General features: G+C 43.4%; 1 protein-coding gene across 1 annotated transcript in view; it reads left to right on the top strand.

The window, feature by feature from the left end:
- Positions 1-15816, top strand: part of SELENBP1 (selenium binding protein 1) — a 20258-nt gene extending 4442 nt beyond the window's left edge. The window contains exons 2-12 of the mRNA XM_019528282.1: positions 1140-1193; positions 2271-2383; positions 4273-4458; positions 7675-7795; positions 9134-9316; positions 10127-10305; positions 11403-11481; positions 12579-12700; positions 12862-12954; positions 13678-13796; positions 14711-15816. Of these exons, the coding sequence (XP_019383827.1) occupies positions 1140-1193; positions 2271-2383; positions 4273-4458; positions 7675-7795; positions 9134-9316; positions 10127-10305; positions 11403-11481; positions 12579-12700; positions 12862-12954; positions 13678-13796; positions 14711-14873 (1412 nt within the window). The 3' untranslated portion in view covers positions 14874-15816. The remainder of the gene's footprint in view (positions 1-1139; positions 1194-2270; positions 2384-4272; positions 4459-7674; positions 7796-9133; positions 9317-10126; positions 10306-11402; positions 11482-12578; positions 12701-12861; positions 12955-13677; positions 13797-14710) is intronic.
- The last annotated feature ends 1988 nt before the right edge of the window (positions 15817-17804 follow it).

Below are 17804 nucleotides of genomic sequence, written 5' to 3'. Positions count from 1 at the left end.
TTTTTTTTTTTTTTTTTTTTATAGAGCTTAGGCACAAACGAAACACAGTGGATTTTCTTTCCTTTCCCTATCTATAAATCCAGTTATATAAGAAAATGCTTAAGTTAATATGTCAGTGCTAGTGTGTCCTTTTTTGAGTAAATCCAATTTTAATGTCATAAACCTCAGAGGAGAGAGAGTAGAATTCATGAAACAATTTCTTTCCTTCTGTAATTCTCCTTCCAGCTCCCAAAGCGGAGGCTTTGTACAGAGAGAATATGAGGTATGCATTGAATCCACTGAATTCCTGCTTTATCCTTTACAGAACCCAGGGACATATATTTTCAGCTTCTCTGCTACTTCAAAATGCCTTGATCTTTCTTCATCATAATGCAGCCACCAGCCTCCAAGTAGACATGTGTACCTCTGGTGCTGCTAAGCAGACTCCCCCATTGATAGCATTCAGGTTCCCCTCCAATCTCTTGGCTACATGGACTGCCAGCTGCAATGTCTCTCTTCTTCTGGTTCCTGAATTAATAACTGAGCTGAGGATTGGTAGCAGGTAATGTAAGGGTGCAGGCTAGAGTTCAGTGGGGGTTTCTAGCAGGAGGAAGTGACTGGAAAATGAGTTTCTTGGGAAGGGAGCTAATCTAGGTCAGACTTCCCACCAAACAAGACTACCAAAAATCCTGGACAGGCTTCTGCAGAACTGTCTGCCAAAGAGCTTCTAAGCCCACAGGAGTGGCCACTTCTTCAAGGACTAATACTCAGAAGAAGCCTAAAAGCTTTCCACTTCATGGGAAAGTGGGTTATTCAAATGGAGCAATGTGTCTAGGTGAATGAAGGGCAGTGCATGGACCCCAGTCTCAAAAACTTGCTGTCAGTTAAGTCTTCCTAGTTCCCAAGCACTTGCCATACATTGCCTTGGTGCTAAGTTGCAGAAAAGAGCTCCTTTAAAATTCAAGCTCTGATTTTTTTCCTCTCTCTTTGGGTGTTCAACCTGACACTTTGTGCTTAATTTTCAGAGGTCTTCAGCTCATTAACTGCTCTTAGAGTTAAACGGATTTGTGAGTGTCTGACATTTCCAGTACCCTCTTTTGAACATGTGCCTTTCAGTAACTTGGGAATCTCTAACGTTTACTATTATTATTTTATAATAGCAGAATGTGGAGAATGCGGTCCTGGATACAAGACTCCTTTGGATGCCATGAAAGGCAAGTCCGTATCAGTTTGCGCTTGAAATCCTAGGCCATCGGTGAAAGAGTTGCAAGTTATTGCTGGATCACTTTAAAATTAAGATGATCCAATTCCATGTCATTAATTAGCTCTATAGTTTGGATTCTTCAGTAGGTGGGAGGAAACTGTAAAGTGCAAGTAAAACCCACTTTCATCTTTGACCTATTGCTGGTCAAGACTTTCAGACTGTGGCCTTGTGCCATAACAGGTTCACAGCAGAAATAGCTTGGTGTGGAGGACTCACACACAGCAAACTCTGCTGTGTCTACACTTTGAAATACTGAACATTAAAACAAACAAGTTTATCATAACAGAGTTTCTTGCAACCTTGCTTTTTGCCATAAATGGGACCTACATATGGCTCACAAGTGAAAAAAGGAGTGATTTCCTGTTCTCATTTCCCTTGGGGTAGCCTGTATGGTTTTACATTGTGATCATTTTTAAGCCAGGCTTCTCTTTCACAGTGGGCTAATCAACATGGGCATGTTCTGTTCCTCTTACAAACATAGAATCGTCAACCAGATTCTCACCTGCTTGAAGTCATTGGTCTGTATTGTCTTTGACCTCAGTGGAGCCATGAATGCAGGCTTGAGTATTTTAAAGGCCTCTACAGTTGCTGGTTATAATAACCAAGGCAGGGCTAGAGATGATGCATGACACCAGAGTGTACCTTGAGTAACTGCCACTAGGGGAGGGTGGACAAGCCCTTGTCAGTGGTAAGGGAAATCCCGGAAGCTGTTCTCGTTGCAATGACCTGTGCATCCCAAAGCCCCTTCAGAAGTACTTTTCTGAACAAGGGTTGAGTCCTTAGGCAGAGCTGAACAAAGCTGAAGGAGTCCCTTCCTTAGGCAAGGAAATCTCTTTCCAGCTGCATGCTGTCCAGAGCTTCCCTTGGAAACTAGGATCTGTATGCCCCTGATGTAATTCAGGAGGAAGGACCCCAAGCTCCAGATGGGTAAATTCAACCCAGTAAAAAACACCTTCAAAGCTCATATCAGTTTTTTTCTTTTAAACTAATGATTGCCAACTCTTAAACTATGCTTCTGCCTTGGCAGGTCCCAGGGAGACAATCATATATTTGCCCTGTATCTACCGGAACACTGGGATAAACAAACCTGACTATCTGGCCACTGTGGATGTGGATCCAGAATCTCCATGTTACTCTCAGGTATTGCTCTGGCTGTACTCTACCCTGCTTCTGCTTGAGCTGACCACATGCCATCTGCTTGCCATTTATCACTACTCTCTAGGGGCAGCAACTTGTACCCCTGCTTGCAAGAGAAACTCTGCATTTGTCATTATCCTGTCTTGCTGGCTAAATGGGTATATAATGCACCTTTGGAGGACTTAGACAGCTTTGTCTCTCTTCTTTTCATCTAGCGCTCCCTGGATGGGCTTTTCTCTCCTGCCTGCACTCAAGATACTGATTTTTTTTTTTTCCTCCCTGCACCAAGCATGGCAAGACAGCCCTATGTCAGTTGTGCTAACTCATTTTTGTGTTGTACTTTCTCACTGTCTTATCCAGAGACCCCTCCAGTCATGAAAGTTGGATCCAGGGACCCTGCCTTTTGTTCTCTTTTTGTCAGAGATTTCTTTTGTCCTTGGCTGCTTTTGGTTTTTCTGCATCACCATTGTCCAATAGACATTCCAGTGTTGATCATCAATATACATTTCATGGTACATTTCTTGGACATGTACAGCCTATTCACAGTGAACCCTGAACTATGGGTAACTTAGCTGGTTTCATATTTCTCTAGAAACTCAGAATTCCACTCTCCTTCTCAAGATTCTTCAAGAATTTGAGCCAGTTTATGAATTCACATCAAACTTCTCTGAAACTCTGGTGGCTTAGATACATGTCTGAGTTTTCAGCCATTTTCTAAACCTCAGCTAAATAATCCTCCAGGAACTTCTCAAGGCTAATGTATAAACTCTTCTTCCCAAGAAGACTTCAAAGCTTTTCTTTGTGTAGTAAGCATTTGGGTGACTCCCTCTAAATCCACATTGTCAGTATATGTGTTGAAAGACTACTAATCTCTACAGGATCATATTTGCTTGGGGCACTTGACAATTTTTTATCAAGTTCATAGCAAGTTTATTTTCCTGTCCAACCAGTGATTCTATATTATGTCCTCGATAAAATGAATGCATTCCCATCTCAAATGGAAAAGCAAAATCTGGCAAATTATGAAGACCATAGCTCCCAGTTATTTGTTAAAACTAGGTATTTTAAAAGGGGTTGGTTCATTGTTTCAAAAAGTGTAATGTGCATTCCAAAATACTAGTTATTCGTGTGATTTATTGGCATTTTAGACTTTGGTCTTCAGTGTTACAAAGGAGCTGGGAAACAATGCGTCTGTTTTGACATGTTTTTCATATGTAACTCTTTCTTTTATGTAATTCTTACTAAAGATTTTGCTGCAGGGATTGAAGAATCCAGTTTCTTACTGGGACAACAGCCTTAAGAACATTTCTTAACCCTACGCTACATTCTACTGCAGATCAGCAGCCAGAATGCAAAGTACCATTAAGTGTAATCAAATTGCTGCAAGACCACACTGTAACCAGGCCAGCTTTGCCCAGTCAGAAAGTGGCTGCCTTTGTGCAGTTGTTCTTTTCTCTCTACCACCATTCTGTTTTTTGCAACAGCTGGATTATCTGTCTACTTTCCAAGTTTTAGATACAGTTAAAGCATAAGACGAATGTTAGGACATGCGGATGTCCATTAAATGCAAAGTGTGGGGAAAAGAAGTGACTTGCCTAAGGTCATATAGCATGACATATAGAGAGCCAGAAATAAAAGCCAAGAGTCTTGATCTCTGGGAGTCTCCCAGGCCTCCCAGACTCACTACTAGGGATAGGACCTCCCCCACCCCACCCAAGCAGCAACTCTGAAAATCTCCACCTACTCTCTGAATTTACTTTCTAGATAACAACTGTAATTCCCATGCCCCCTTTCCTAATCTATGTTTTTATCTATAGGGCTGTGTCCCTTTCTCTGGGGCTTCCTGTCCTGACCATTTGCTAAACCTGAATTTTAATCCTTTGCTTTCATAGGTGATCCACCGTCTGCCCATGCCCAATGTCAACGACGAGCTCCATCATTCGGGGTGGAATACTTGCAGCAGCTCCTTTGGGGATGTCAGCAAGAAACGGAACCGGCTGATTCTTCCCAGTCTGATCTCTTCCCGCATTTACGTGGTGGATGTGGGCACAGACATGCGGGCTCCCAGGCTCTATAAGGTATGTCAGAGGTGACACAAAGACAGGTGCCTTGCCTGGGGGATGGGAACTATGACTTCTATTCCAAAGTTGGATGGAGAGTCCAGAATATGTTTTCAGGGCTTTCATAAATCTAAACTTGTCTGAGCACTGAATGTCTCACAGTTTCTTAGGACAGTTACATGCACATGCAGGCACCAAATTGTTTTAAAAGAATGTAGCATTCAAAATCTGGCACTTAAATGTTAGGGAATGCCAGTATTCAGATTATCTGTCCAGACTTTACATACAGTAGCATGATCCAGTCTTTAATTGCATGTTCCTAGTACATTCCCATTAGCTGCTAAATTGAAAGTATTCTGTTGAATGTATGCAAATTTCAGGACCCTTTCCAAACTTCTTCAGATTTGGTCGGATTATCACAGGGACTATAAAACCACATCCCTGACGCACAGGCCATCTATATACCAGGTTTCATATCCCTGTTCCTAAGCATGGGTTTTAAATTAAAAGCTTGAGCATTTTGTGAAAAATACTGTATTTTTCTCCAGTTTTATTCTATGAGTGACTGAAGCTTTGGGCATGAAAATTTCCAAAAACAAATCTCACTCACTCGCTTACACTCACACATACACATATACTAGGACAAACAGTTTGGCAGAGGTATCAGGAAATAGATCTTATTAAAGGTGCATGGTATTTCCCATTACAGTTGGTGGGACACACCTATTATCAGTCTCCTATCATAGTTAATCTTCCAGCTTTCATAGGATCATGGGTAAATTAGGACTGAAAGGGACCTCACAAGGCCATGTAGTCCAGCCCTCCACTCATAGCCTTGACTAAACCACCCCAGCCAAATATCTGTCCAACCTGCTCTTGAAAACATCCAAGGATGGAGGTCCCAAATTCTCTAGGCAGCCTGTTCCAGTGCTTGACCACCCATAAAGTCAGAAAGTTCCTTCTCATCTCTCTAACCTAAATTTCCTCTGCTGCAGCTTAAGCCTATTGCTCCTAGTCCTGTCTCCTATGGCCACTAAATAACCCTAGTTCTTTCAGCCTTTTCTCATAAGTCTTGCTTTCCAGACCCCTAATCATTTTTGTTGCTCTGTGCTGGACTCTCCAATCTGTCCGCATCCTTCTTGAAGTGTGGGGCCTAAAACTGGACACAGTGCTTCAGGTGAGGCCTCAACAATTTTGGATAAGGCAAAAGAATCTTTATTTGCAAGTGACATTCCTGTTAATACAACCCAGGATGCTGTTGGCTCATATTCAACTTCCTGTGCACTGTGACCCTCAAGTCCTTCTCTGCAGTATTACAGCCCAGCCAACAATTTTCCAGTCTGTATTTGTGTTTGCAGTTATTCCATCTCAAGGGCACTTTTCTTTGTTGAATTTAATCTGAATGATTGCAGACCATATCCCCAGTCTATCCAGGTCATTCTGGATCTTAGCCCTGCCTTCCAGGGTGTCTGCAACTCTAGCCACCTTGCTGTCATCCACAGATTGAATTGTGTACTTGATCCCATTATCCAAATGATTAATGAAGATATTAAACAATACTGAAACCAGGGCAGACCCCTGGGAAACTCCACTTGATACGCCCTCCAAACTAGACCTTGGGCCAGTGGTGACTACTTTTTGAGCATGAAGTCCAACTATCCATTATGGTCCAATGTATTCATGTTACAGTGGAAAGTACTTACAGTAGTTTTGTCTAGTCTGTATTTCCTTAGCTTAACGAGTGTCATGGGAGATGATGTCAAGAGCCTTGCTAAAGTCAAGGTATATCATCTGCTACTCTCCCCTTATCCACCAAGCATATCACCTTATCATAGAAGGAAGTCAGCTTGGCCAGGCATGACTTGCTAGTAGTGAATCTGTGCTGGGTGTTCCTGATCACTTTGTTCTCCTTTAGGTTCTTCACAATATATTCTTTGAGGACTTGCTCTATGATTGTTTCAGGTATTGAAGTTTGGCTGACTTATCTTTAATTCCTCAGATCCATCCTTCTTCTTCCCTTTTCTAAAGAAAGGCATTATATTTGCCCTTTTCCACCAATCCAGCACTGCACCTGACCTCCACAAGTTCTCAAAGACAATAGTGAATGACACTAAAATTACCTTTAGCCAATCCCTTCAGTGCCCTAGGGTGCTCCCCATCCAGCCCTGCCAACTTGAAAGCATCTAGCTTTTCTGAGTAATCCCTAACCTGTTCTGCAGTCACTCGAAGCTGTTTGTCTGCTTCCCTATCTTTGCTGCCATCAGCACTCATCATCTGATAGCTACCCCTATTTGTGGAGACTGAAGTAAAAACGCTATTAAATATGTCAGCCTTCCCTGCATCATCCATAACTAGATTACATTCAGCGTTTGGTAAGGGACCTAATGTTTCTTCAGTCTTCCTCCTACTTTTGACACACTTGTAAAATCCTTTTTATTGCCTGTTATGGCCCTTGTCATTTGCATCTCAAATTGTGCCTTGGTCTTCCTGATTTTTCTCCTTTTACACCCTTGGAATAACAGGTGACTATGCTGTTCCTCATGACTTAGCCAGAATTTACTTATGTGTAATGGGGTGAAGAAAAATAAATATCTCTTTTGATACAGAGACTTTCTTTGTTTCAAACTGGTTCTCAAGAGAGATTAAAACTGTCTTATTTTCCTTACAATCAGCACCACATTCAAATGCTCCTATCTGAAAACTGGGCACTAGTCTGTGTCTCTGACAGAAAGCCCAATAATAAACATTTTACTGACTATTCTGCTGCTGTTGCAATCTGGTTCTGTATCTAGATGCAAGCTAGTTGTCTTCTTAATATATCAAGAAAAACAACTAACTTCAGTGAATTGCAGATGGACTGATTTTTTTCAGCCTTACTGTATAGCACTGAACCACTGGTTTTATGTCTTTTGACTATGACCACGCTTTTAATGTTGCAGCATGGTACATTTTTCTTTAAGAAAATAATTCAAGGGAATCACTAAAAATAAAAATAAATGCAAAGCAGTATCTCCAGTCATGTAAAGCACTGGGATTTTCTCAGTTCTCTCTTGTAGTCTCCTTCTCTTGGTCCAAGTCCAGAGCAGATAGCAGCCAGGTACCCAAAACCTGAGAACTCTTCAGTGTTCCAAGATGTCAATAGGCCCATAATGGGGTAGGGGTTGATGCTTTGTTTTAACTCAGAGGGAGGGGACTGAGCAACAAGAGGCTTGACTCTGTGTAAACTCTCTTTAGGTTATTGAGCCAGTGGAAGTATACTGGAAGTGCAACCTGGCCAATCCCCACACAACTCACTGTCTGGGTAATGGTGAGATCATGATCAGTTCCCTAGGTGAACCATCTGGCAATGGGAAAGGTATTTATTTCCATAATCATTCAGGGGATGGCATCTTTGCTACAGAAATAACAGGCTACCAGAGTTCAAGCTAAAAACTGTAAGCTTTGTAAGAAGTTCCCAGTTCTTTTGTGCCGGTAGCCAGCTTTGCTCTACTGAATCATACAATAGATACTTGGCTGAGGGCGTAAATGAGTCAAACATCACAGGTACTTTGAAAAGCCATGCCAAATGCCAATATGATTTGAGCTTGATTTGGAGGACCTGCTTCTGGGCTACAGGACAGTTAGATTCTGTGGAGGTTCAGTCCTTGAGCCTTTAGATTCTAAGCAGCTGCATGTGTTTGTGAAGTAGGTAGTTGCCCACAGGATCCATCAGTACAGCTCACTTAACCCTGTTTAAAATGTATCAACTTGTGCTGACTTTTTACTGGTGAGGTAGACTTGAAAGGCTCTGATACTCATCTTTTGTCTCTGTAAAAAGCTCCATGTCTTATTGTGTGGAGGAGATAAACTTCCTTGTTTGGCACTTTCAGCTGGCAGTGTTTCCAAAGTTCATGTTTAAAGCCCTTGTGAGAGGCTAACAAACAGAGCATTACTACTTTAAAACTCATTCCTTAATATCCAAGCAGTCGTTTGTCAGCTGTATGTGAATGGCTGTGACCCGTGCCCCCTTTCACACTGCAGGTGTCTTTCGGGTTGTAGGCAGTTGTTAATACATATCACTTCATGTTTGTTTTAAGGACAAAGATAAAAGGAGTGGGTGTGAAACCTTCAGGACCTGCTTTAAGGCAGCTTCGAAAGAGTCTTGCAGGTCTTATTGGTTTACAATAACAACACTATTGGGCGAAACTGGGAACTCAACAAATAGGTTAAAGAAGCTGGAAAGGGCCAGACAGGTTTCTTTTCCAGATCAATACTTCAGCTCCCCTTTTTCCAGAAAGGCAATGCCAGCATGCCTGGGAAATCAATCTTAATGCAGTTAATCAGTGTCAGTAGTCCTACGGTATAAAGACATATAAATTAGTATGGGTGGCTTGTTAGGTCAATATTTATTTGGCTAAGAAATTCAGCATTGGAACTCAGGGAGGGGAAGTTCTAGCTTGTCTTTTATGCTGAGTAATCCTGCTTGCTGTTAAAATGCCAATAATCATGCTTACAATAAAGGGCACAAAAACCTATCCCCTTCCAAAAACATTCTTCTCCCTTGTGTAGGTGTAGCAGGCTATGGATTGCTTTTATAAGAGTTCCTTTTTATTTCTTCTATTGTTCCTATTTACTCATTACTTGTGTGATCATGGTCAAGCTGTTAACTTGAATGATTCTCTTATAAAATGTGTGTGTATGTTTATTGCATTAGGTGGCTTTATTTTGCTGGATGGAAAGACCTTTGAAGTGAAGGGAAACTGGGAGAAAGGGAACAAGATACCTGCCCTTGGCTACGACTTCTGGTACCAGCCACGGCACAACGTCCTGCTGAGCACTGAATGGGGAGTTCCAAAGTACATTGCAAATGGGTTTAACCCAGCAGATCTGACAAAAGGTGAGAGCATCAATTTGAACACTCTGGGGAAAACCCTGGCCAGGATTGTGACCAGTGGCTTCTCTATAGATAGTGAAAACTGCTGACCTCAGGAAGCATGTAGGCAAAAAAGACCTGTAAGCACTGTCTGCTGGACCTTTTTACAGAAGCTACTAAAGATTATACTGAGTGGCTTACACCAAGCCAGGCATACTCACCTACCCTGATCATTCTTCACGTAGTGTAAGCTCTTGACTCTGATGTTGAACCCCATGTTTTCCAGGTATATTTTAAAAGTGTACTCTGTGTTGAAAGTCAGCTGTGAGGAGGAGGTAGGGGCACCTCAGTTTAGATTCTCCTCCCTTCCCCTCAGAAGGTTATCATGCTTCTCCTGATTGCATTGAAGAGCAATGTTTGCATGAATGGAATGTCAGAGACTGCTCATACTGCTCGAGTTTTAGTTTGTCTGGGTATGAAGACCTGCAGCCTCAGTGGATGGACACTCTGTCCTCCAGGCTCCCACCAAACATGGACTTCCATGTCTTCTACTGTATGGTGGCCATGGAGACATGATGCAGAGAACCCCACAATCTGATGCTTGATGCCTCTCCTACAAAGAGTTTTGAAATGAGTAGAGATTCTTTTGTTAGGAGCAAAGCCCCACATGCTGTCCTATAAAACACTTGGAAGCCCTCACCTATAATTGTATGCAGTTGCACTAATTTTCCCTGCCAGAGATATTTGAATAGCTGCTGCACACTTGGAAATGATGATTCTCCAAAGTTAAAGGCAACTCTTCTGATGTCATGTTTGTATGACTTGATTCCTCAGGGCACTATGGCCGCTACATTAATGTGTGGGACTGGACTACTCATGCTTTCATACAAACAATTGATTTGGGGGAGGATTCCATCCCACTGGAAATCAGATTTCTCCACAATCCTGATGCTGCAGAGGGGTATGTCGGGTGTGCCCTGAGCAGTGCGATCCACCGTTTCTACAAGACTGAGGTAAGGACTTTGGCAGGAGGCAAGGCTCAAATGAGACCCTGTTTCAGGGAGGCTCCAGGTCACTGAGAGGGCAGCTGAGTTCAGTTAGAGCCGTCAAGCAACATTCTTCTCATGTGGCATCAAGTTTAGCAAAGTGGAGAGGCTCTATGAAACCACCGCCCTCCCAGGCACAGAGGTGGACTAGGAGGTCCTGCTCTTTCTCAAAGCAGGGCAGATAATTCAGTGCTAGTTAGTTTTGTTAGGAGCTCCCACAAGCTTTTAATATTCTGTGTGCAGAGTTTTACCCTTGTGAGGCAATGAGCTTCTGGGAAGTGTGCAGTAATCAGCAAATCCTACATCTGCAGTGCTGAGACTCCAACAGGAGCCAGCATTTGCATGTAAACCAATGTGTCTGCAACTTCCACCTGCTTTAAAAGGAATTGTTTGAATCTAGAATAGGTGAAAGATCTTTCCAGGGAATTAGTTGTGAGAGCAAGTAAGCTGAGAGAGATTCATTTGTATCTTATAGCAGATCTAGAAAATGACAGAATTGTCACTAAGAAGCAAAACCCAACTTCAGGTTGATGGTTTTGTTAATAAAAAACATTTTGCTTAACTGACTTTTCAGATAATCAACTCTACTGTAATTTGCTAGATGCTGTTGCAATGAAGTAACTGGTACTGTGGGTCCTACATTTTTCCCCAGCCATGTTCTTTCTGGCATGAACTAAAGCAAAGGACAAAAATGACCCACTTCTGCGGAAAGAGCCAGCCCTAGCCTGGCATCATGTATTTTGCCCCTCCTCCCTTGAACTCCTTTATTTGGGTACCTTCTGGAGCTATTGTAGGTGTGCTGTTGTTGACATCCAACAGACAAGTGCTCTGTATGTTAGATAGTAAGTAACCAGGCAGAATACATGTATTCTGGAGCCTGGTCACTTACTGATGCTTCATTGTCATTGTTAATGCTTATCTGTAGTACTTGTGTGTTGCCTTTATATGGGCTAAGTTAAGCATATGCTCTTGTATGCTTACCCTGCTGCTATCAAGCATAATTGAGCTTCTCTTGACTGACTAAAAGGAGTACGGGTGATATGTATAGTTTTGTTCCCCTGCAGAAAGGAACCTGGGCAGCTGAGAAGGTGATCCAAGTTCCCAACAAGAAGGTGGAGGGGTGGCTTCTGCCTGAGATGCCAGGTGAGTGGAGGAGGGCTCAAGATTTGCTTCTTAAACATCCTCAGCAGCAATATAGATCCCTGGCCATGAAATACTTACCGTACCAAAGATATGGCGATGGGTTATCAGTACTGCCAGTGTCTGGGTCCATGCTGCAAAAGAAGCAGGTGCCCTTCTGAAGAGGAGGTTGCACAGGCTTGCCATTCACAGTCTTTCAAACTGCCAGCATGCATTATCATTTAGAGTCTTTTTGGCTTGGCTTGATTGGGGTAGCAATGAAGCTGACCAGTGGCTTTCCATTTTTCTACAGTGCCCTTCTGACCATAAACTGTATCTGCCTGTTAACTTCTTCTTCCCCCCCCCCACAAATAGCAGTCATTGATGTGAAGGTTTATGAATTGGTGACTGCTAAATGGTTGTATTTCAGGAAAGTCTTCTCCAAGAAACCTGAGAGAAGGATTGTGTTTAGATTCACCAGTGTGTACCTCTGCCCTTGGCCCATTTGGAGTATATTCTAAACTGTCACCAGTTGCTAGTTGGGAATATCCTGAGTTAGAGCCAAGGATTTTTGTGTGTGATTTACTGGACAAACTGCATGGTTGGGATAAAGTTGGGGAAGCTTTCAAATGCAAGGCATTCTTTATCAGGCATGATGACAGAAGCATAACTTCCCTCAGCCAAAGTATAGCTTCTGCTAAATGGAAGCCAAATGGGCTTTTCTTCTGATCCTCTCTGCAGGAAATCATGTTTGGTCCCTTCTTCTAACTTGGCTCTCTAGAACTTGGTGGTGGTATCTGCTGTGAAAGGAACTCTGTAGCCCTGGCTTTCAGCAAGAACTAAACGTGGTTACGGAAGGTGGTACTGAACGGAATCACAGTAATCATCTGGGACCAAAAACCAGGTTCAGATGGGGATAGAGTGATAGCAGCAGTAGAGCTCAGACTTATTTTTGGTGGGGCCTGAATCTAAGGTCTTGTCTCGATGCTCTGTGCCTGGTCTACTAACAGTTGTGAATCTGTGGCTGTTTGGACCTTGTTTGCTGTTGCTGCTATTGGCTGTATATTTGCTGTGTATTTCTTGCCTCCACTGCTGACTGCTCTATTTTTTTTTTTTTTAAGGTCTCATTACTGACATCCTCATCTCCCTGGATGATAGATTCCTGTATTTCAACAACTGGATCCATGGAGACCTTCGTCAATATGATATCTCCAACACCAGGAAACCCAAACTGGTTGGACAGGTGAGGCAAGTTGCTGTGGTTGGGTACACTACCTCTGTCTCTTCTTTAGAAAGGGAAGAGGACAAGTTTCAGTCTCCATGTAAATGCCTTGGCTGCCTGGCCACGTATCTTCTATGCCTGGAGTCCCTGCTCCCTTGGTAACAACAGACCCTTGCCTACAGGTGTTTTTGGGAGGCAGTATCACCAGAGGTGGGCCCGTCACTGTGTTGGAAGACCCAGAGCTGCAGTGTCCACCAGAGTCATTTGTGATCAAGGTGAGCAACATTGGCTGCTTTCTCCACCAGAAGCATCACATCTTAGCACTGTTTGCTAATTCCTCACTTTGTTGTGTCTTGCGGCCTAGATTTGTACCTGAAGGTGTCTTGCCTGAACTGGCTTAACATAGCTTGGGTAGAAGATGCTGCAGCAGAAGTTTCAGACAAGCCAGCTGCCTGAGGGTGTCCCCAGGGGCTTGTGTGACCCTTTTGAAAGCCTGCACCCCCACATTCTCACTGCTGTTGAGACAGAGATGGCAACATGGATGCTAGCTTAGGTGGGAGTATGTGTCCTGCAGCCACAACTCTCTACAGCAGCACAGCCATGCTCTTAGTAGCTGTCTTATGCCAGTATATGCCCCCTGTATAAATGCCTGCTTCTGCCAGCTTTCTGGAAGAAAAAGTCCCCTCCAAGGACAGAATGATTTTTTTACCTTAGTAAAGATTGAAGGATTGGAGCCTTTCTGACTTAACCCAGTTTCCACATCCATACAAAACCCATCTCTCATACCCTTGAGCTTAGATTTAGGCACACAGTGAGTCTCTCTTTTGAAATGGTTGCCAGCTCAAATGAAGAGGTTTTCAATGGTTTTCTATTCAGGAAAGCAAACTCCTGTCTGCAGGAAGTTGATCCTGCTGGACTTCTCTGCCTCACCCTCCTGTTGCGTTCTTCTTCCAAAGTGAGAACACCAGCAGTTATCTTGTTCCCATTGTACCTCCCAGGGGAAGAAGGTTGCAGGTGGACCTCAGATGATCCAGCTGAGCTTGGATGGCAAGAGACTGTACATAACCACTTCCCTTTACAGTGGATGGGACAAGCAGTTCTACCCAGACCTTATCAGGTAAGAAATGTTTACAGGTAGGTGACCCCAGGGGCAAGAGCCTGTTTCCAAGAGCTGCTTCTTAGAAGTAGGTGATGCTTATGTCATATTGTAGAGAGCCTAGGTGTTTCTTTTCAGGAAATTATTTTAATAACTTAGTAGTTTAATACACTCTTTTAATCTGAGAAGGACTGGGAGAGTGGGGAGTTGACAGAATTCATGCAGCATTACCATTATGGAAGATGACCTAGCTTGCTGGAAACTATATAGCCCCAAAAGTATCTTCACAGACTGTCAGGAGTGTTGGTTATAGCTGTGTTGGTCTAAGGACAGAGGCAGACATGGTTCTTCGGGTAAAACTGATATCTTTTATTAGACCAACTAAAATAGTTGAAAACATTCTTCTTTGCAAGTTTTCAGGTGCAAACACCCTTCTTCAGGCAGAGGAAGTGTCTTCACAGACTGCATCTATGGCAGATTTTTTGTTTACAAAGAGCAGACAGTAGTCTTCCACATGACCGCATGGGGGCAGATTACAGCCCATTACAAAGTCGTCAAGTCTAAGAAACTTCTCTTATGCATTGGCAGTTCTAGGCCAGGCTTTTCAATGAACCACTGTAATTTGCCTTCAAGTGACCCTCAGGTCCCTGCAAGTCCATTCAGGGTAATGAAAACATCACTGATGATGTCTGTTCTCCCTACTGGAAAGTAGGCTCCAGACTGGGTGAAAGGCCAGGACTACAAATCTAAGCGGAAGCAAGTGCTGATGTGTGCACACACACAGGAGTTAGGACTCATCTTGGCTCTTGGGAAGACTTCCTGCTAAAACAAAACTTCTGGGCCTTAGTCTGGAAGAGAAGAGTCAAGGCAAGGAATCTCTTGAAATAAGAGCTGACTTAATTTTTCCCACCACCTGCTTTCTTGTCCCTTTCTAGGGAAGGCTCTGTCATACTGCAGATTGATGTGGACACTGTGAGAGGGGGCCTGACAGTGAATGAAGATTTCCTAGTGGACTTTGGGAAGGAACCCCATGGGCCTGCCCTCGCTCATGAGATGCGCTACCCAGGTGGAGACTGCACTTCTGATATCTGGGTCTAATTCTGCTCTTTTGATATCCACCCCCTTCCTCCCCACCCACCACCTCCGTCTCTCATTTTCTCGTATTTAGCATAGATATGCAAAAGGGCATAGATGGATGTGATCAGCTGGGGTTCAGTCCATCTATCAGTCTGATGCTGAGCCTCAGAAGCTCTCTCCCTCCCATGATACTCTGGCTGAGGCAACTAGGTGAGGCTCTCTGAACCATAAGGCATAACGCCTTGCTTATTTCTCTACCCCTTGCTATTCAAGAGGGGTTCTGTGTATTCACTAATGGCCACAATCACTGGGGAACATAGTCAGATGTTAGGGGGAAGTCTTGCTGATGTCTCCACCAAAGGATTCTAGCAGCTGGCTTCATGTTAGTGTCTCTGAAGTGTTATTACAGGCACCTTAGCATCTTGCTGACCTTGCTTATCTGGCTTAGCACTGAATTCTTTTGTGCCTCCATCTCGTAGTCCAGCAATAAGGAACCCATAACCTGCCAGCCCAGGGACATAGCCAGGATCAAATACAATCGGCCACTGAGGCAGTGCAGAAGACCAACTCCTCAAGATGAATTGATTTAGTTACTCCTTTTTAATCTTGTACAAAAAACTGGTGGAAAGTTGTGGGTTTATCTCTGCAGTCAATTTTAATCATTCTACAGTTAGGTGTTGTTTATATTTGAAAAGTAAAGCAGATGCAGGTGGGATGTGGATTGAAGTGGAGTAGCTGTTCTTTATAACTCCATGCCTGTGTGCCCATCTCCTGCAAAAAGAGTGCCTTGATCCGAAGCTTATCCCACCCATGCATTGGTCAGTGTTTTATTGCACGATGCAGTGTGAGCTGGGCTTGCTCATGTTCACAAAGCAGGGAGCTGTGTCCCAAAGCTGGATTGGATTTCCTCTGTGTGCAGCTCTGCTTTAAAAAAGACAAATAATAAAGTTGTTATTTGCACACACTAGAGCTTCCTGTGTCTGACTTTTGCTAACTTTTCTGCATCTCAGAGTGTTCAGTGTAAGACAGATCTGTGTATGTCTGAAAGTTGCTGCCACTGTGCCTGGAAGCCCTGGAGGGGCAGGCGTTTTGCAAGCCCCTGTTGCTCTTCCTGAAACCAGATGATGGAAGGTGTCTGCTCCTAAAGACCAAACTTTACATGAATTATTGCAGTTGAGCCTCTAAGGCCTTGTCTGCACTTAGCTGGTTCTGTTACTAGGCCTTTCGGGGCAGACTATAGCTGCCAGACTACATCCATAGCCACCCAACTTTTGGAAACAGAGCATCTCCACTGATTTGGATGAGTTTGAGTTTTAGCTCTGTAACATAGCCTCTACCACGTGTTATCTGATCAAACTGATGCCAAGAGGGAGCTGGAACTCACCTTAACCCGCTAGCACATGCTAAAGTTGTGTATAGACAAGGCAGTGAATCTAAGAATGTTTGGCTAACACTTTCCGTATCCACTCCAGAAACCTTAGGTGAGCTGTGTTCCATAAGATAGTAAATATTGTCTCTGGGCTTATAGAGATTCAACGCTTAATCTAAATAGGATGTAGCTGACAAATTTCCAGCTCTTCTTGCCCCTTGTCATAGATCTTGTAGACCAAGCTATGAATCTCCCCACAAAGTCTTCCACACCCTCTTCCTTTTGCATCCACTTCACCAACATTCACACAATGTTGATGCACTCTGCAACACATGGTTTGCAGTATGTATTTTTCTGTCTTAGCTGGGTCCCATTTCCCCAAGCCCTCCTGGCAGGGTGGTGATTTGCATCTGCCAAGGATGATTTTTCAATGCCAGGATTTTTTGTTTCTGCGGAAAGATAAACTAATTGAACCTATAAACAAACCTCAGCTGTGACTGGCTTGTTCCGTCAGGCTTAAGTATGTGATCTTCTTCCCTCAGCTGTGATGCAGTTATAATGGAAGGAAAACATTTCAGGGAGTGAAAGCTAAACATTGGCCTAGTGACATCTACACCTAGAGTAAACACAGAACCATGTCTTTTGATCAGTGGCATTTTCAGGGATAGGAAATATTAAAGCCTTGTGGCTGGTCCTTCACTGAAGCAAATATGCCACTTACCATTTAAATGCCAGAATTTGCCACTCACTTCTATAAAGCCCTATTCTAACTGCGGGGTAAATGGACGTATCTCAGAACACCTCTGGTAAATAATATTCTGCCATTGGCAATATTTGCAAATGGTAACGTATGGGCCTGTTGCTTGCTACAATTGAATACTTCCTGATGTTGCTTTTTATAGCCTCTGTGGGGTAGTTGTTTCTTTACTGTAAATTACAGCAGCTGTTCACACTCAAATTTCTATTTCCCCTGGAGGCCTGGCAGGAGTGACTGATCTACTCATCACTGTCAAGAGAGAACCGCTTCCTTTTCTGCCTGTAGAAGTATGCATGTCTTAGAAGGCAGGGAGGAAACATTGTTATTTCTATTATTGGTAGTGCTAAACAGCCCCAATCTTGGCGTAGAGGCTCAGTTATATGATGTTCTGAGCAGATGCAGAACAGAGATGGTTCCTGCCTAACAGAGTTTACAATTAAGTATGAGATGAGACAACAGGTGCCCATAATAAAGGGGGAATGCAAAGAAACCAGACAACGCTGGTCAGGAAGGCAGTGGTCACAGCACACTGGCTGGCCAACCAGGGTCAAGCTTGGATATCTTGGCCAAAAAGGAATTTAAAGGGACACAATGGACCTTTTCACAGGGGTCTCTGCCCATGTGCACCTGGCAGCATAGGAGGAAGCCTGGAGATGCTTGTTCCAGAAGTTCGCAAGTAGCCATCAGCATTACTGGTAGAACAGATGTAACACTTCAATGGTGAACAAAATGAAATTCAAGAAAGAGACCATGCAAAGTAGTTGTATTTTCTTTCCAGTTGTACAAATCCAGAATGGGGGATTATTGGCCCAGCAGCAGCACTGGC

The sequence above is a fragment of the Gavialis gangeticus genome, unplaced genomic scaffold (assembly GCF_001723915.1).
Source record: "Gavialis gangeticus isolate Ggan-Ray unplaced genomic scaffold, GavGan_comp1, whole genome shotgun sequence".
NCBI classification, from domain to species: domain Eukaryota; kingdom Metazoa; phylum Chordata; order Crocodylia; family Gavialidae; genus Gavialis; species Gavialis gangeticus.
Note: the sequence above shows the minus strand (reverse complement) of the source record. Positions and strands in the feature narration are given on the sequence as shown.